General features: G+C 51.6%; 3 protein-coding genes across 5 annotated transcripts; 2 read left to right on the forward strand and 1 right to left on the reverse strand.

Moving 5' to 3' along the window:
* Nucleotides 1-2,400: 2,400 nt before the first annotated feature.
* Prr30 (proline rich 30) lies at nt 2,401-4,704 on the forward strand. The gene is made up of 3 exons (XM_090337296.1): nt 2,401-2,548; nt 2,643-2,693; nt 2,914-4,704. Exon 3 carries the CDS (start codon nt 3,253-3,255, stop codon nt 4,450-4,452), a length of 1,200 nt encoding a protein of 399 aa, XP_090193422.1. The 5' UTR covers nt 2,401-2,548; nt 2,643-2,693; nt 2,914-3,252; the 3' UTR covers nt 4,453-4,704.
* Nucleotides 4,705-6,068: 1,364 nt separating this feature from the next.
* Preb (prolactin regulatory element binding) lies at nt 6,069-10,220 on the forward strand. The gene is made up of 9 exons (XM_090337305.1): nt 6,069-6,408; nt 6,884-7,073; nt 7,554-7,774; nt 7,948-8,028; nt 8,413-8,537; nt 8,751-8,924; nt 9,065-9,137; nt 9,305-9,464; nt 9,649-10,220. The coding sequence occupies exons 1-9, from the start codon at nt 6,274-6,276 to the stop codon at nt 9,741-9,743; spliced, it is 1,254 nt and encodes a 417-aa protein (XP_090193431.1). The 5' UTR covers nt 6,069-6,273; the 3' UTR covers nt 9,744-10,220.
* Nucleotides 6,571-16,280, reverse strand: Abhd1 (abhydrolase domain containing 1). Of its 3 annotated transcripts, none has more exons than XM_090337298.1 (9): nt 16,127-16,280; nt 12,982-13,142; nt 12,016-12,198; nt 11,806-11,851; nt 11,525-11,637; nt 11,227-11,400; nt 10,990-11,038; nt 10,707-10,872; nt 6,571-6,772 (listed from the first exon to the last, which is right to left on the reverse strand). In XM_090337298.1, the coding sequence occupies exons 1-9, from the start codon at nt 16,220-16,222 to the stop codon at nt 6,651-6,653; spliced, it is 1,110 nt and encodes a 369-aa protein (XP_090193424.1). In that variant the 5' UTR covers nt 16,223-16,280; the 3' UTR covers nt 6,571-6,650. The 3 variants fall into 3 exon arrangements, with proteins under 3 accessions (XP_090193424.1, XP_090193423.1, XP_090193425.1); XM_090337297.1 differs by lacking the exon at nt 6,571-6,772 and adding an exon at nt 10,313-10,589; XM_090337299.1 differs by lacking the exon at nt 6,571-6,772 and adding an exon at nt 10,534-10,622.
* Between the last annotated feature and the right edge of the window lie 81 nt (nt 16,281-16,361).

Here is a 16,361-nt window from a genome sequence, read left to right on the forward strand (position 1 = left end):
TGGGGCTATGGCTCAAGGGTTAGGTGGTAGCCTTGAGCTGAAGAGCTCAGGGACAACACACAGGCCCAAGGGTAGAGCAGTAGCCTTGAGCTGAAGAGCTCAGGGACAGCAAGCACCCAGTCGAGTTCAAGCTCCATGACTCAGGAAAAAAAAAATCAGCCTGAGAATCCAAATAGCTCACAAACATATAAACGATGTGAAACATTATTAGTCAGTTAGACAAAGTGAATTAAAGCCACACCAGCCTGGGCAAATAAAGTCTGTGAGACTCTTATCTCCAATAATAATATTTTTTTAAAAAACAAAAAACAGAAGTGGCTCAAAAAACTGTGGCTCACATGGCAAAGTGCTAGCCTTAAATCACACAGGGACAGCACCCAAGTGCTGAGTTCAGGCCCCAGGACCAGCAAAACAAAACAAACAAAAACCCCACAATATGACTCTATTTCATATCCACTAAGATTGCTACTATCAAAAAAAGATAGACAGGGGCCGGGAGTTTGGCCTAGTGGTTAAAGTGCTTGCCTAGCATGCATGAAGACCCGAGTTCGATTCCTCGGTACCACATACATAGAAAAAAGCCGGAAGTGGTGCTGAGGCTCAAGTGGTAGAGCTCTAGCCTTGAGAAAGTCCAAGGACAGTGCTCAGGCCCTGAGCTCAAGCCCAGGACTGGCCAAAAAAAAAAAAAAAAAAAAAAAAAAGATAGACAAGGGCTGGGAGTTTGGCCTAGTGGTAGAAGTGGTAGAGCACTTGCTTAGCATGTATGAAGACTAGGGTTCAATTCTTTGATACCACATACATAGAAAAAAATTGGAAGTAGAGCTGTGGTAGAGCAGTACTATCCTTGAGAGAGCCCAAGGACAGTGCTCAGGCCCTGAGTTCAAGCCCCAGGACTGGCAAAAAAAAAAAAAAGATAGACAATAACATATGTTGGTGAGGATAAGGAGAAATAGAAATTTAATACAGCCAATTTTGTATTCCTCAAAATGTTAAACAGACAACATTGACTCAGCAATTCTACTCCTACATATCTCCTCAAGATAAATGAAGCCATATGTCAATATAAAACTTGTACAAGAATATTTATAGAGCACTACTTATGACTACCATGAAGTAGAAAAAAACAACTCCAAATGTCTGTCAATTAAGAAACAGGTAAATAAAATGTAGTCTACCCATAAAGAGGAATATTATTTGTCCTAAAAAAGAGAGGAAGTAATGACACACATCCAACAGAAATATATCTTCACATTCAAAGTGAAAGATGTTATGGATTAAAGGCCATTTATATGTATAGAAACTCCAAAGAAACAAATTTGTGGTTTTAGGGGTTAAGGGGAATGAAGAATGGTGGGTAACTAACGTAGGATTTGGGGATAACAAAAACGTTCTGAAATTACTGGTGATTCACATCTGTAACCCCAGCTACTCAGGAGGATGAGATCTGGAGGACAGTGGTCTAAAGCCAGCCCAGAGAGGAAAAATCTGTACAACTTCATGTCTAAAAACCAGCAAAAAGCAGGGCTGGAGGCAAAAGTCAAGTGGCAGTCACCCTAGTAAACAGAGTGAGCTCAAGGAATTCAAACCCTAGTACCTAACCCACCCCCCCAAAAAAAACCTTAAAATTAGATTGCAGAGATGATTGTACAATTCTGTAAACATAGTAAAACACATTGAATTAAATATGTTAAAAGAGTAGATTGGGTGGCATATAAATTGTATCTGAAAAAAGGTGTTGTCGGCTATTAAAATGTATAAACATGTCCCAAGGGGAAAAAGTATAGAGCCTGAGGTTAGAGGGAGGGCTGGGCACAGATGGGCCTGTATGGGTGAGGGGCACTATGGATGGATGAAGTGGTAAGAGTTGTAAAAATGGGGACTGGGCAGGACAGTAAGCTCTGGAGACTCTTATCTCGTTAACCCCCAGAAAAGTAGGAGTGGCACAATGACTCAAAGTGATAGAGCGATAGCCTTCAGTGAAAAAAATAAGTAAATAAAGCTCAGGGACAGAGTCCAGGGCTTGAGTTCAAGCCCCATCACACGGCTAGGAAAAAGGAAAACAATAAAGACTGGGCACTTAAACAACATTCCCAATAATCTTGCCTGCTTCAGAGTTTTGTCAAGAGTCAGCCTTTGGCTGGTCTGTGAGCGATAGGTCCAGAGCCTTGAAGAAGAGATTCTATGATGTCAGCATCCTACCTTTATGACACAGGCTGGATTGCTAGAACTGCTTTCAGGAAACAGGTCCCCAGCTCCCACTGGGGGCGGCAACGCCGCCCCTCAGAGTCCCAGTCTCCCAGAGCCTTTTACCAGCTGGAGCGGTAGCTGCTGTTGGGTGTAATAAGCCATCTCAGCCAAAACCAGGCTGAAGCAGAGAACACCAGTGTTGCGGGAGACAAGAGCTCAGGGGAACCAGTGTGGCAGAAACCAGGATGCTTGCCGAATCTCTGCAGGACGATTAGGAGGGCACAACCCGGTCCCACAGAAGACTCTGCCTGGCCAGAAGGAAAAGCCTGTGGGCGACGTGCAGACCAAATTCTAGATCAGAGTGAGTTTGGGGTGAGAGATGCTGGGGGGGGGGAAGCATAGGAGGCGTGGCCTACTCACTATTCAGTGACTCCATTTCTCTCTCTCTCTCCCAGGTGTCCTCTTTGTTGAAGCGCCTGTGTAACACAGTGGAGAGAGCCTCCTTGGTAAGAACTCACAGCACCAGTGCCCACTCCCTTCCATTCTCATGTGTCTCCATCTCCTCATCTCTCCTTCTTCCTGACTTTTCATATTCTCTGGAGCATTTTAACTCCTGAGGTGGCAAAGATAGAGTCTTAGAGTTTGGCTTGGAAACGGGGTGTCCAAGGAAGAGAGAATCCAGCATCCAGTCCTCGTGTATCTTGAGCTTTATCTCTTTCTCTGCAGATCCTATGGGAGTGTTTTATTCCTGGCCTCCCTCACAGTTGCTGCTACCCCTCAACTCACAAGACAGCTCTGATTTCCATCCCCATACATCCCAATGGCTGGCTGTGAAGAAGCTTAGATCCAGACTCCTGTCTGAGCATCTTAGAGCTGGGTGTCTAGAGGACTGGCTGTCGTCTCCTTGGCAATAGTCAATGCCTGCTGCAACATCAGGCCCAGAACTCTACTGCACATAGAAGGCAGCACTGATTCTCAGCCACAGCTGGTCTCCAATATCCGACTGTGCTAGGTGTCTAATCCTGGTCTGGTCGCCCCACCCCAGTCTCTTCTGGATTCAAGGCAATGTTGCCTCAAAACAAGGAACAGGTGCTGCTACAGAAAGCAGTGCCTCCTGGGTCCCCTCCTCAGAGCCTCTCACCATTTGTGGACTCCCTCCCATCCACTCCACCACCTCTTCCTCCCAAACAATCCCTCCCTTCTTCCTGTCTCCCTTTTTCTTCCACCAAGTCTCGTCATCCCATTTCACCTCCTCCTAGGCCCCACTCTCCTGGCCCTTTTTTCTCCTCTTCAGAATCAAATTTTGACTTAGCTCTACCTCATTGCTCCAAGTCCTCTCTTCCAAATTCTTCCTCTTATTTTCATCAGAACTATACCTCTATCTCCCTTCCCGGCTCCTCCTCTCCCTCCAATCACCCCCTGTACCTCTCTTCTCCCCCCACCTCCCCCCTCTCACGCTGCCAGTCTCCTTCCTGCGCCCCCCAGGACCTCCCCAGCTCCACCCCCGGGTCCCCTAGCTCCAACCTTCTGTCTCCAGGGGACCAAGCTAACAGGCAGACATGGCGGTGGCCTCCATACAGAGACACCGGGTCCCCTGGAGTGGGGGTGGGATGCGTAGCAAGCGAGAGGGACCCTGCGGAGTTCAGGGACCCAGGGGCCCTGGCCCAGGCCCTGGTGGGCCATCTGGGACACCGGCGCATCGCTCAGGACCTGCGGCTCCTGCTTCTGCAACACCTGTTGTTAGGCAAAACCGGCAAGGCCCCAGTCGTGGAGTATCCCATATGTCTGGTGTGTCTCCGGCCCCGCAGCTCTTCTTGCCCCATCCCCGAGTACAAGATTGGACCCCGACTGCTTGCATTCCCCCAGCTACTGCCCTGTGCTCAGGGCCAGGAGTCTGCGCCTCTCCGCATAGGAATCGGCTTCGGCCTCCGTCTGGCTCGGGGCCAGGCCAGGGCCTTGCATCTGGTGCCGGAAAGAAGGCAGAAGGCAGGGCCCCGGGGCGAGGCCGCGCAGGCCCGGGGAGGTCAGGCAGCGGCTACCATGGCCCGGTCAACTCCAGTCCCGGTGGCCCGGGTCTGCGCGGCCCCAGGCTCAGCCTCCCAGGCAGGGAGTCTCAGGTCTGCAGGCCTTCCACCACCAACCTCCACCCCCCATTCCCGGCCTCCGCCACCAAAACAAGCCTCTGCCTCCCCGAGGCCCAAGGCTTCCCCTACCCCAAAGAGGCCTGCCTCTCCAGAGCCTACTGTCCGAAAATCGCCATCCTAAATCCAGAACCACGAAGGCGCCCGAGAGCACAGGCTCCCAACGCCACCTTCCCGGCTAGGCCGCCCCACATTTCCCAGAGTCCCCGAGACACCTTGAAGGGCTGGCTGGCCGGGGGTCAAGCGTCTTCTCCTGCTCTGAATCCTGGGAACCCCTTGTGGAGTCTCCTCTCTCCCGGCTGAAGAGAGGACCTGGGCTCCCGAGGCCCCCCGTTCAGCCTTCAATGTATCCAATAAAGTCCAATCCTGAGAAACAGCTGTGTCTGCACTGTGGCGCCGGCCCTCAACAGGACGGGCTGTGGAGGAAAACGCAGGGGTCAAGGGCAGGCGTCCTGTAGCCCAGGAAGTCACTAGGACTTGAGAACCACAGAGACTCAGCCAGGCCCTTCCTGTTAGTTCAACCCCAAAGATGAGGACACCGGGCTGTGTGCAGACCTCTTGCAGGGGTTGGGGGGGGGGGGCGCACCTGGAGTCCACAAGGATCAGCTGCACATGCTTGCACATCCTAGGTGGGGTGAGGCCGGCGGGGAAACTCCTAGCCTGGGATCCCCAGAAGCCCCAGGGCGCCTTCAGAAGGGTGGAAAACACTGGGTGAGGGTCCTAAAAGAAGTGTACTCATTACCTGACTAATGTAACTGTAGCCCCTCTGTATTTCACCTTTATTTTATTTTTACCAGTCCTGGGCTTGAGCTCAGGGCCTGAGCACTGTCCTTGGGCTTTCTCAAGGCTACAGCTCTACCACTTGAGCCTCAGCACCACTTCTGGCTTTTTCTATGGATGTGGTACCGAGGAATCGGACCCGGGTCTTCATGCATGCTAGGCAAGCACTCCACCACTAGGCCAAACTCCTGTCCCTTTATATTTTGTAAAAGTAGGTGAGGGAAGGGTGGGGTGCCAGGCCCTAAAGACCCCTGTGGGGGAGCAGCCCTGGTGGCAGAAGTGAGGGGGCAGCTGCAAGAAGGGAATGGAGGAGAGAGGCTGTGGAGAAGAGCGAAAGGTTTCCTACCACTAGGGTTTGATGCCAGGTTTGTCTTGAAGTCCTTTTGAAGCTGCCTTTGTGACCTTGGACAAATCACTTCTAGAAACACGTATCCCAGTGCAAACAGTCCTGGGTCGACAAGAGTTTTTTGTTTTGTTTTTTTTATACTGGTCCTGGGGCTTGAACTAAGGGGTCCTGGGCGCTGTACCTGAGCTTTGGGGCTCAAGGCTAGCGCTTTAGCTCCATTTCCAGCTGTTTGGTGGTTAATTGGTGGTAACGAGTCTCAGGGACTTTCCGGCCCGGGCTGGCTTCGAACGCTTCTCCCCTTCCCATCTCAGCCTCCTAATAGGACTACAAGCCCGAACCACCAGCATCTGGCTTTTATTATTATTATTATTTTAAACAGAGTCTCCCCTGGGATTACGGACCTGCTTCCGCCCAGGATTTACTAAAACCTGCTCCGCCCTCCTCCCCGCCTCCCGCGCCCCGCATAACAAGGGCGAGCTCGTCCTCTCCGGAGGACCGACGACCGGATCTACGCCGAGTTCCGCCACTCCACGGCCGGCTGAGTGCTGACGCGTACCTGCCTCCTGCGCCTGCGCGGAGAGCCGCGAGTCGCGGCGCCTGCGCACTGTGCGCCTGCGCGCCCGAGTCGGACTTCCCCGTGCGGAGCCGCGGAGACCAGCGGTGGTGTGCTGGTGGCCCGGCCCGCGGGTGTGGCAGGGGGTCGGGAACGCTCCTGGCGGCGACGCGACCCCGTTCAGCAGCGGCTGGGTCACAGGTCAGAGGCCGGGCGCGGCATGCCGTGAGCGCCGCTGGGCTGGCAGTGGGCTCGCGGCGCGCAGGATGGACCGGCGCCGGGCTCTGGAGCTGTACCGGGCCCCGTTCCCGTTGTACGCGCTGCGGATCGACCCCGGCTCGGGGCTGCTCATCGCCGCGGGCGGAGGAGGCGCCGCCAAGACCGGCATCAAGAACGGCGTGGTAAGAGCGCGGGGCCCCGCGCCGGGTCTCGCCGGGGGTCCAGGGGCGGACTCCGGCCGCTTGCTTGGGGTCCCTGGCCTGCCGGCGTCCGGTGCAGGCCGTTGAGAGCCCCTTCAGGTGGAGTGAGAGCCGCCGCCCGCTGCCGCAGCTCCACCTCAGGAGTAGCCCCGGGGGCTCCCCTGGCCGAGCCCCGGAGGTCTTGTTGCGCCCTAGCCGCGCGGGTGATGCGTATGGCCCTTGAGCTAGGAGTCCTCCTCCTTTCTACGGAGTTCCATCGTGGAAATCTCTAAACGGGACGCAGAAATCCCAGCCCTGCTTGCTGTACAGCTTGGGGAGCCCCAAATAAGAGACGGGGGTCTGTGACCTGTACGGTGCAGGAAGCAAAGGAGGGGGGTATCAGGCTAGAGGTGAGTTTGCCTTACCTGCCTTTCCAGGCACTCCTGAACTTTGCCCATCCTGGCTCCCTCTCTCACAGCACTTTCTGCAGCTAGAGCGGATTAATGGGCGCCTGAGCGCCTCCTTGCTGCACTCCCATGACACAGACACACGGGCTACCATGAACTTGGCACTAGCAGGTGACATCCTGGCTGCAGGGCAGGATGCCCACTGTCAACTCCTGCGCTTTCAGGCCCACCAGCCGAAGGGCAAGAAGGCAGAGAAGGCAGGTAAGGAGCTTTGAGAAAAGATTAAATGACTAAGGTCCTTCTCCATCTCTAAAAAAATATTGGGGCTGGTGGCACACTGCTATAATATCAACAACTCAGGAGGCAGAGATGAGGAGTATAGTTTTGGAGGCCAGCCAGAGCAAAATATTAGTGAGACCTCATCTCAGCAAACAAGAAGTTACACACCTCTGGTTCCAACTTCACGGGGAGGCATAGGTAGAGGCTCTTTGAAGCTGCCCCTAAGCAAGAACAGAGACCCTATCTTAAAAATAATAATAATAATAATAATAATAATAATAATAACTAAAGCCAGAAAGGGCTATGGGTGTGGGACACGGAGAAAAGAAGCTGCCCACCAAAAAAGAAAAAAAGGTGAGGTGGTCTTATGCTGTGAGGTAGAAGCTGTACACCACCTATGTAAACAGGATCCAGTACAAGGTAAAATAGAGGCCTGGATCCTGGGAAGCTGTTGTGTTACAGGTGCTAAGGAGCAGGGTCCTCGACAGAGGAAGGGGGCAGCCCCAGAAGAGAAGAAATCTGGAGCTGAAACCAAGCATGAAGGCGTGGAACTCAAGGTAGAGAATTTGCAGGCAGTGAGGACAGACTTCAGCCCTGATCCACTGCAGAAAGTTGTATGCTTCAATCATGATAATACTCTACTTGCTACTGGAGGGACGGATGGCCACATTCGTGTCTGGAAGGTATAGTATTCTGGGATTAGGGAAGATGAAATATTAGTGGCAAAAAAAAAATCAAAATTGTGAGAATCTCAATGTGAGTTCTGGAAAACTTGTGAGTGGCCATTAGAAGAAAAAAGGGATTGGGGTACTCTTACTATGTACCTGGACTAACCATGGTGATAGCTTGGCTGCAGGTACCCAGCCTGGAGAAAGTTCTGGAGTTCAAAGCCCATGAAGGAGAAATTGAAGACTTGGCTCTTGGGCCTGATGGCAAGGTGAGGCAATGCGGGGGGCAGGTACAGGAAGGAGGAGGTGCAGAAAAGAAGGGATGCTTTACACTGCTAGTAGAATAATTAAGATGCCCTAACTGCCCATTTGTTTGTCTTTCTTTTTTTGTTGGTTGTGGGATTTGAACTCGGGCTGGGCACTGTCCCTGAGCTCTTCAGTTCAAGGCTACTGCCCTACCCCTTGAGCTATAGCACCACTTCCGGCTTTCTGGTGCTTAATTGGAGATTAGAGTCTCACGGACTTTCTCGTACCTGGGCTGGCTTTGAACTGTGACCCTCAGATCTCAGCCTCCTGTGTAGCTAGGATTGCAGGTGTGAGCCACCAGGGCCCAGCTCTAACTGCCCATTTTTGGATTTTTTATTCCTGTCTAGTTGGTGACAGTGGGCTGGGACTTTAAGGCCTCTGTGTGGCAGAAGGATCAACTAGTAACACAGTTGCACTGGCAAGAAAATGGACCCACATTTTCTGAGACGCCTTATCGCTACCAGGCCTGCAGGTATGAAGGCCTGGGAAGGTAGCTGAAAGAGGTACTAGCCAGCTTGGTTGGTGGGGGCAGGTAGGGAGGAGCGGGAAGAGATGAGAAAGACTGGAGGGAGCTGGGAGGATTTTGGCCTTGTTACCCTGTGCCTGACCGGTACAGGGGGGCACAAACCACTGAGGAAGGCCAGGCAGGCCCCAGAGGCTAAAAAGCTCCTTGTCTGGCCCCCAGGTTTGGGCAGGTTCCAGACCAGCCTGGTGGACTGCGACTCTTCACAGTGCAAATCCCTCACAAGCGCCTGCGCCAGCCCCCGCCCTGCTACCTCACAGCCTGGGAAGGCTCCACCTATTTGCCCCTTCGGACCAGGTCCTGTGGTCATGAAGTCATCTCGTGCCTGAGTGTCAGGTGTGAGACCGTGTTGATTTGGCTGGGTAGAAGGTGCTGGGGGGTTCAAGGAAGGAGACCTGATTGTCTCCAAAGACCATTGGTGAGTAAGGGTCTCTGCCCAGGCCCTGGAACAAGGTGCATTCTGTTGTTTTTTGCAGTGAATCAGGTACCTTCCTAGGCCTGGGCACTGTCACTGGCTCTGTTGCCATTTACATCGCTTTCTCTCTTCAGGTAATGGGTGGAGGCTGGCACAGCGTGGTGGGGGGGGGTTAGGCCGGTTCTGCTCTATGTGCAGAGAGGAGTCTGACCTGCCCATCAGGGCAGCCTACTGGGAGTGGGGGACACATTTCCAGAAGGAAGTTCGATTAACTCGCTCACTAGTTTCCTTCTGCTCCCAGCGCCTCTACTACGTGAGGGAGGCCCATGGCATTGTGGTGACTGATGTGGCCTTTCTACCTGAGAAGGGGCGTGGTCCAGAGCTTCTTGGGTCCCACGAAACTGCCCTTTTCTCTGTGGCTGTGGACAGTCGTTGCCAACTGCACCTGCTGCCCTCACGACGTGAGTCACTGGGTGGAGGGTATCACCCCCCCATTTCGCTCTAGCAAAAATCAGCCCCTGGAGAACGGACTGCTTGTTCATGGCCATCCGCCTGCCCCTCCCTGAAGGAAAAGGGTGGAGGGTGTTGGCCTTTCAGGCTAGGAAGCCCCTCTCTCTACTCACTCCTTCCCTTCCCCACTCTCAGGGAGTGTTCCTGTGTGGCTTCTGCTCCTGCTGTGTGCTGGGCTTATTGTTGTCACCATCCTGCTGCTCCAGAGTGCCTTTCCAGGTTTCCTGTGACCTCCTTCCCCCTGGGACTCGGGGGCCTGGACATCCCCACTTTCTAGAGCACAATGGGTGCCTGCACTCACAGTGCTCAGTCTATGTGAGTCCACAGCTGCGGCGACCTCTGGTGAGACCTATGGGCATTGCTTGCCCTCCTCAGTTAAAGATTGCGTGGCCCTGTGTGACTGGATCCCCAGAGTCCTGCATTCATCTCCTGTGGATCCACCCAGGACTGGGTGTCTGAAGCCCAGGCTCCATCCTCTGCCTACCAGAGGTTTCAGAGTTGAGCTTGTCATTCTTCAGAAACATGTGAAGATGCCTAAGAGCCCGGAGGCGCTGCCATCCTTCCTACCAAAACTACCCGTTTCTCTTCCGCCCCACAACAGCCTTCACATGAAGCCCCTGGCTTTTGCTGGGACAAGGACTGGCCTAGTCATTTCTATTAGAATGAGAAGGGGCAAAAAGAATACTTGGTGTGCTACAGTCTGGGTTCAGGCAGGTAGCACCAAGCCAGCCAGTTTAAATGCAGTGAATTCCTGGATGGTCCTCAAAGCTTGAGAAAAGGGAAAGGGAACCTCAACCTGTCAGGCAGAACGAGTTGATATTTAATAAACAGGGAAGAGTGAACTGAACCCCCAGGTGGTCCTCTCTTTCAGCTCTTTCCATTTTTAGGCAAGTGTACCGTAAGGTCTAGCAGCTCAGCCGGGTGCTGGAAGATGGCTCTGGCATACTGATGCAGGAGGCGGCTCATGTAACAGTGCCGCCAGGGTAGCAGCCCTTCCAGGAAGCCAATGTGGCCACCTCGGGCTGTGATGAGCAGTGCAACGCTGGGAGAGCGTCGGATGGCCTGCAGAGGAAAGGCTGGGGGGGTTCAGAGGCAGTCAGGAACCTGGCCTGTAATGAGAACCCAGGTGCTGTGCACTTTGTTCTGCATGGTCCCCTTTCCCAGGCCATGGCTTCCTGATTCAGGCTACTCACCATTGGCTGGGGAGAAGGGGTCATCGGCCGCATTGAGGCAGAGCACGGGTGTCTGGATGGCATCTACTTTGGTTCTCGGGCTCGATGCTCGGTAATAGTCATCACAGTCTTTATACCCAAAGGCCACAGATGTGTAGCGCTCGTCAAGCTGGCGAAATGTACGGGCCTGTGTGGCAGAGGTAGGATAGGTTAAAATAATAGAGGATGGGATGACAGCAGACTAATAATTGAACTGAGGATGCCGGGGGAGGGATGAGATGAGGTATGTGTAAAAGATTTATACCTTTACCACGAAGTCTACATCCAACACCTTTTCAATCGTCTTTCTGTTTCTATAAAGAGTATATCAGAGTTTGCTTTGATGCTTCTTGCATCTCACCCAGAGCCTGTAGCTTTTGTCTTAACTACCTCATGTGTGAGAAAGCCCAGGTTAGAACTGATGCAAGTACTGGAAGTGCCTGATACACTTGCCATCCTGTCCTGTCCTTTGTCCCCTCCCACTTGTCCAGACCCTCTCTACCTGTCCACAAGCTGGCAGAACGCTGCAGTGAGGGGCTGATTGAAGAGTAGTGAGTTGAGGGGTGTCTCCAGTGAGCGCACAGTCTCAAAGGAATCCCAGCATGCGGACAGAGTCAGTCCTGCCACCAGCCTGCCAGCCTTCCCAGTTCGTGCCAGGTAGTTCAGCACCAGTATTCTGCAGGATTGTGCAAAGGGCCAGGAAGAGCAGTTTGCCTGAGTGTGTTGGGGCAGAAAAGAGGACAGGGACATGGAAGAGGGAAGAAAGACTGGACCCTTGGGTTAAGCAAAGCAACTATTACCCTCCAAAAGAGATGCCCACAGCCAGTAGAGGAGCTTGGGCATAGCGGCGCTTTATGTGGTTCACAGCTGTCTCTAGATCTTCAGTGTTGCTGGCACAGTAAGCCCTGTGGGTCTGAGGGCAAACAAGGTCATTGGACAGAGAGACTTTCCAGAAGGTAGCCAAATAATGGAAGGACTCAGAAGCGGGGAGGGGAAGAACGGTGTGAAGGTGGGCAGAGTTCCATGGCCAAGGATCTCTGAAGGGACGGGGAGCAGGCCACCCAGGAAGGCGGGTACTCACCAGCAGCTCTTCACCTCGGCTGCCCCGGTTATTAAATACGACGGCCCTGGGGCGCACACGGGAGTGTAAGCCAGACCTTCCAGGCAGCCCCTCCCTTTCCTGTAGACCTCAGACCCTTTCTGATTCCCGCGGGGGCTGCGTGAGACTCGCATGCTGCCTTCTACTGCAGGTTCTCAAGCACAACTACTCCTAGGCTGTGCCCATCCTTACCTGTAGCCATCCTTCAAGGCTTGGTCAACCAGGTGCAAGATGTAGGACTCCTGACTGCTGCCGCTGATGCCTGGGAGTAGCAACACTATGGGCTGGCTGGAAGGGTCAGGGCTGTGGCCGCCATTAGGCTGCTCTGCCCAGTCGAGCAGGAACTGGCCTCCATCGGGGGTTTGGATGACTTCACTGGGGTTTAGGAGAGAGGGGGCTGGTATTAGGAATTTGGTTTCAAGGGTTCATCTCCTGCCTCCCCACAAACAAGTTTGCAGTTTGTTATAGGTAACATTTGAAGGCTTTATGTTCAAGGGAAAAGACGGCTAGAGTAGAATAAGGAGAGATTGGATATTATCTTATTGAGTGCAGGTAGGTAGCCATCCATATACCCAATCTCACTGTGCTCTAAAATCACAGGGGTAAATGGGGCAAAGATTACCATTGTGCATGCATGCATACATGTGTGTGCCAGTACTGGGGTCTTAAACTCGGGGCTTGAATGCTGTCCCTTCCTTAGTTTGTCACTCAAAGCTGGTGTTCTACCACTTTAGCCATACCTACAGCCCTAGCTTTTTGTTGGTTAATTGGAGATGAGACTCTGTGCTGCCAAGGCTGGTTTTGTGCCATGACCCTCAGATCTCAGCTTCCTGAACAGCTGGGATTATAGGGGTAGCCACTGACATCTGGCTGATTACCTTCCTTTTTAAAGAGGTAGATCAGTGTTCCCGAGATACTTAAAACTTTACAGACCAGGAGCGGAGTGCTAGTAGAGTGCTTGCCTAGCATGCATAAAGTTCCGAGTTCAATTCCTCAGTACCACATAAACAGAAAAGGCTGGAAGTGGTGCTGTGGCTCAAGTGGTAGAGCGCTAGCCTTGAGAAAGCCCAGGACAGTGCCCAGGCCCTGAGTTCAAACCCCAGGACTGGTAAAACAAACAAACTTCATGTTCACCTTGTTCTGTCTTCTGTCTCTTACCTCTGGTAAGTAACCCAGGGTTTTGACTGCATGAAGACTCGTAAGATAGTTTGTAGCCGTCCCTCAAAACACCACAGTGTAGGGTAGAAAGTCTTCACAGTAATAGGACAGTATTGCTCCAGGAAGGCCAGAAACTGGGACCCAGCAACCAAGCAAGGCCTCTGTAATCATAAAGTACAATCTGTTTCACTGCCCTGGTTTTAGGTCCAGGCTAGAGGTGCCCACACCAGAAGGTGAGTGACTCCCAAGACGCTAGCTGGAAAGACACCGCTTTTTCAGGGTCAGCATCAAAAGCTTATCACAGCTATGTTTACAATCTAAGGGATCCAAACCCAGGTCTCTTACTCTTGAACTATTCTATTTAGGCTTCATATATTGCTTCCTAATAGCCAAGAATTTGAGTTGCTATCACTTTAAGACTTTGATCAATTATCTCAGTTGTATAGGCCAATAAATTAGATCATAGCTTTGATTTAATGTTTGTTAGCTTCATTTAACTCTAGCAAAGTGCTTTGTGATTCAGTTGAATTAATAATATGCCACTGGCTGCTGAAGACAAATCATACTGATCCTTGGGACTTCTCTTACATTTTGACTAGTACTTGGAAGTCAAGAAAGGGTTTAGGAAGCTGATGCCAATGGCTCATCCTAGCTATCCAAAAGCTGAGATCTGAGGATCATGATTCAAAGCTAACCCGAGCAGGAGTCTGTGAGACTCTTATCTCCAATAAACTATTCAGGAAAAAAATGGAAGTGGTGCTGTCTTAAGTGGTACAGTGCTAGCCTTAAGCAAAAGAAACTCAGGGACAGTGTCTAGACTCTTGGTTCAAGCCCTAGCCCCAGCAAAATGGGAGGGGACTTAGGGTATGAAGTGGCAGGGGCTCTGACTTCTCTGTGACTAGTTGCAAGCAAAGAAAAATATTCTAATCTGAAGTGTCTGACTTTCCAAATCTGATGTATGAAATTAAGGCTTTCAGAGTATTGTTAGAGGCTGGGAGTGTGGCTTAGTGATAGAGCGCTTGCCTAGCATGCACGAAGCCTTGGGTTTGATTCCTCAGTACCACATACTCAGAAAAAGCCAGAAGTGGTACTGTGGCTCAAGGATAGAGCACTAGCCTTGAGAAAGCTCAAGAACAGTGCCCAGGCCCTGAGGTCAAAGCCCTAGGACTGGCAAAAAAAAGCAAAACAGTATTGTTTAATTTGGGCTTTTCTGTTTAAGGAAGATGCTATTTGTTTTATTATTGTTGCTATTTTTAGTATTATTAGTGGTAGAGATTGAACCCAGAACTTTATACACGTGATGTACACATTCTATTGTTGAGTTACACCTCTAATCCTTTACTTATTTTTTTAATTTTTTTAAATTAATTATTACTTGAGCCAAAGCTCTACCTCTGGCTTTTTTGGTGGGTAATTGGAGAAAAGAGTCTCACAGATGTTCTTGTCCTTGCTGGTTTTAAACTCTGACCCTCTGCCTCCTGCGTAGGTAGGATTGTAGGCATGAGTCACAGTGCCCAGATAAACCATTTATTTTCTTTTTTATTTATTTTTATTTATTTTTTTGGTCGGTTGGTCGTGGGACTTGAACTGCAATCCTTAGATCTCAGCTTTCTGAGTAGCTAGGATTACAGGCATGAGCCACCAGCATCCAGCTTAAGAGATACTATCTTAGAAGTTAGAGGTATGCCTCAAGTGGCAGAGCACCAGATTTGAGTGACAGGCCCCGAGTTCAAGCTCTAGTACACACACACACACAGATGGTGTCCAAGCCAGCTCACAACTCCTGGGCTCAAGCCATCCTCCTGCTGCCTCAGTTTCTGAAGTAGTTAGAACTACAGTTGCAGGTACCACAATGCCAGGCTCTTTTTTTTTTTTTTCCACCAGTCCTGGGCTTGAGCTCCGGGTCGGAGCACTGTCCTTGGACTTTCTTAAGGCTAGCGCTCTACCACTTGAGCCTTAGCACCATTTTTGGCTTTTTTCTCTTTTTCTTTTTTCTTTTTTTTTTGCCAGTCCTGGTCTTGAGCTCAGGGCCTGAGCACTGTCCTTGGACTTTCTCAAGGCTAGAGCTCTACCACTTGAGCCTCAGCACCACTTCTGGCTTTTTGCTATGTATGTGGTACCGAGGAATCGAACCCGGGTCTTCATGCATGCTAGGCAAGCACTCTACCACTAGGCCAAACTCCCGGCCCTTGGCTTTTTTTTCTATGTATGGTACCTAGGAATCCAACCTGGGTCTTCGTGTATGCTAGGCAAGCACTCTACCACTAGGCCAAACTCCTGGCCCCAGCCAGGCTCTTTTTAATAGGCTAGCTAGGTTGGATTTGCAACGACAGATTTTACTAAACAAAAGATTTAGCTCTCATCCGGCACTGGTGGCTCATGCCTGTAATTCTAGCTGCTCAGGAAAATGAGATCTGAGACAAAGTTCAAAGCCAGCCCAGGCAGGAAAGGCCATGAGACTCTTATTGCCAGTTAACCAGAGGTGGAGCTGTAGCTCAAAGTGGTAGAGCACTAGCCTTGAGCAAAAAAAAAAAAAAAAAAGCTCAGGGACAGTGCCCAGGTCCTGAATTCAAGCCCCATGACCCCCCCACCAAAAAAAATTAGTTTTCCATGAATCCATAGACCATGTATTTTTACATATATTTTATCTAAATTCACTGAGGAAAATCTTCAAACGGATCAAAACAAAGCTCAGTCACTTGGTGTCATGTAGAATACTTGTACAGTACTTAAAGCAGAGCTGGACGCATAAGTACAAGTTGATTTTTCTGAGCGAGGTGGGAACCCCAGCCTGTCCTAAAGGCTGCTAAACTGATGGCCCTGCCAGATTGATGGAGGTGCTGCTCCAACGCAAGCACCACTCGGTGCATTTAAATGGAGTGCCTACCTGTCCCTGACACCCCGCCTGTCTACAAATGCCATTTTATTCGGGGGCAGCACCCTTCCCGTGCCCAGTTGGCCCAGCTATCAGAGAGCGGTTCAGAAGGGAAGGAGGGAGGCAAAGGAACGAATCTCCCCTTGGGTCGGGAAGGGGGTGCACCACCACTCGAGCTTTCAGAAAGAACTCGAGCCCTGGCTGGGTGCTGCTGTGCCCCTCACCCGAGCACCCCAGACCCACTGGCCGGAGCACTGGGCCCGCACCCACCTGCGGCACACATGCCCAGTAGTAGCCCAAGTAGAGGACAACGCCAAGAGGCAAGAGCAGAGAGAAGGTCTCGGGACTCAGGGAGAAACTCAGCATCCCGTGCCGGTTGAGGGGTCCCCGCTCCCAGGCTCCCGGCCGGCTCCAGCTCTTGAACTTTGACTCTTCCACCGGCAGGTTGGCGCGGCCCGCCCCTCGCGTGCCATTGGCCATCCTGCACATGTCCCGCCCCGGCTCC

Source organism: Megascapheus bottae, chromosome 7 (assembly GCF_031878675.1).
Source record: "Megascapheus bottae isolate mThoBot1 chromosome 7, mThoBot2.hap1, whole genome shotgun sequence".
In the NCBI taxonomy this organism is placed as follows: Eukaryota; Metazoa; Chordata; class Mammalia; order Rodentia; family Geomyidae; genus Megascapheus; species Megascapheus bottae.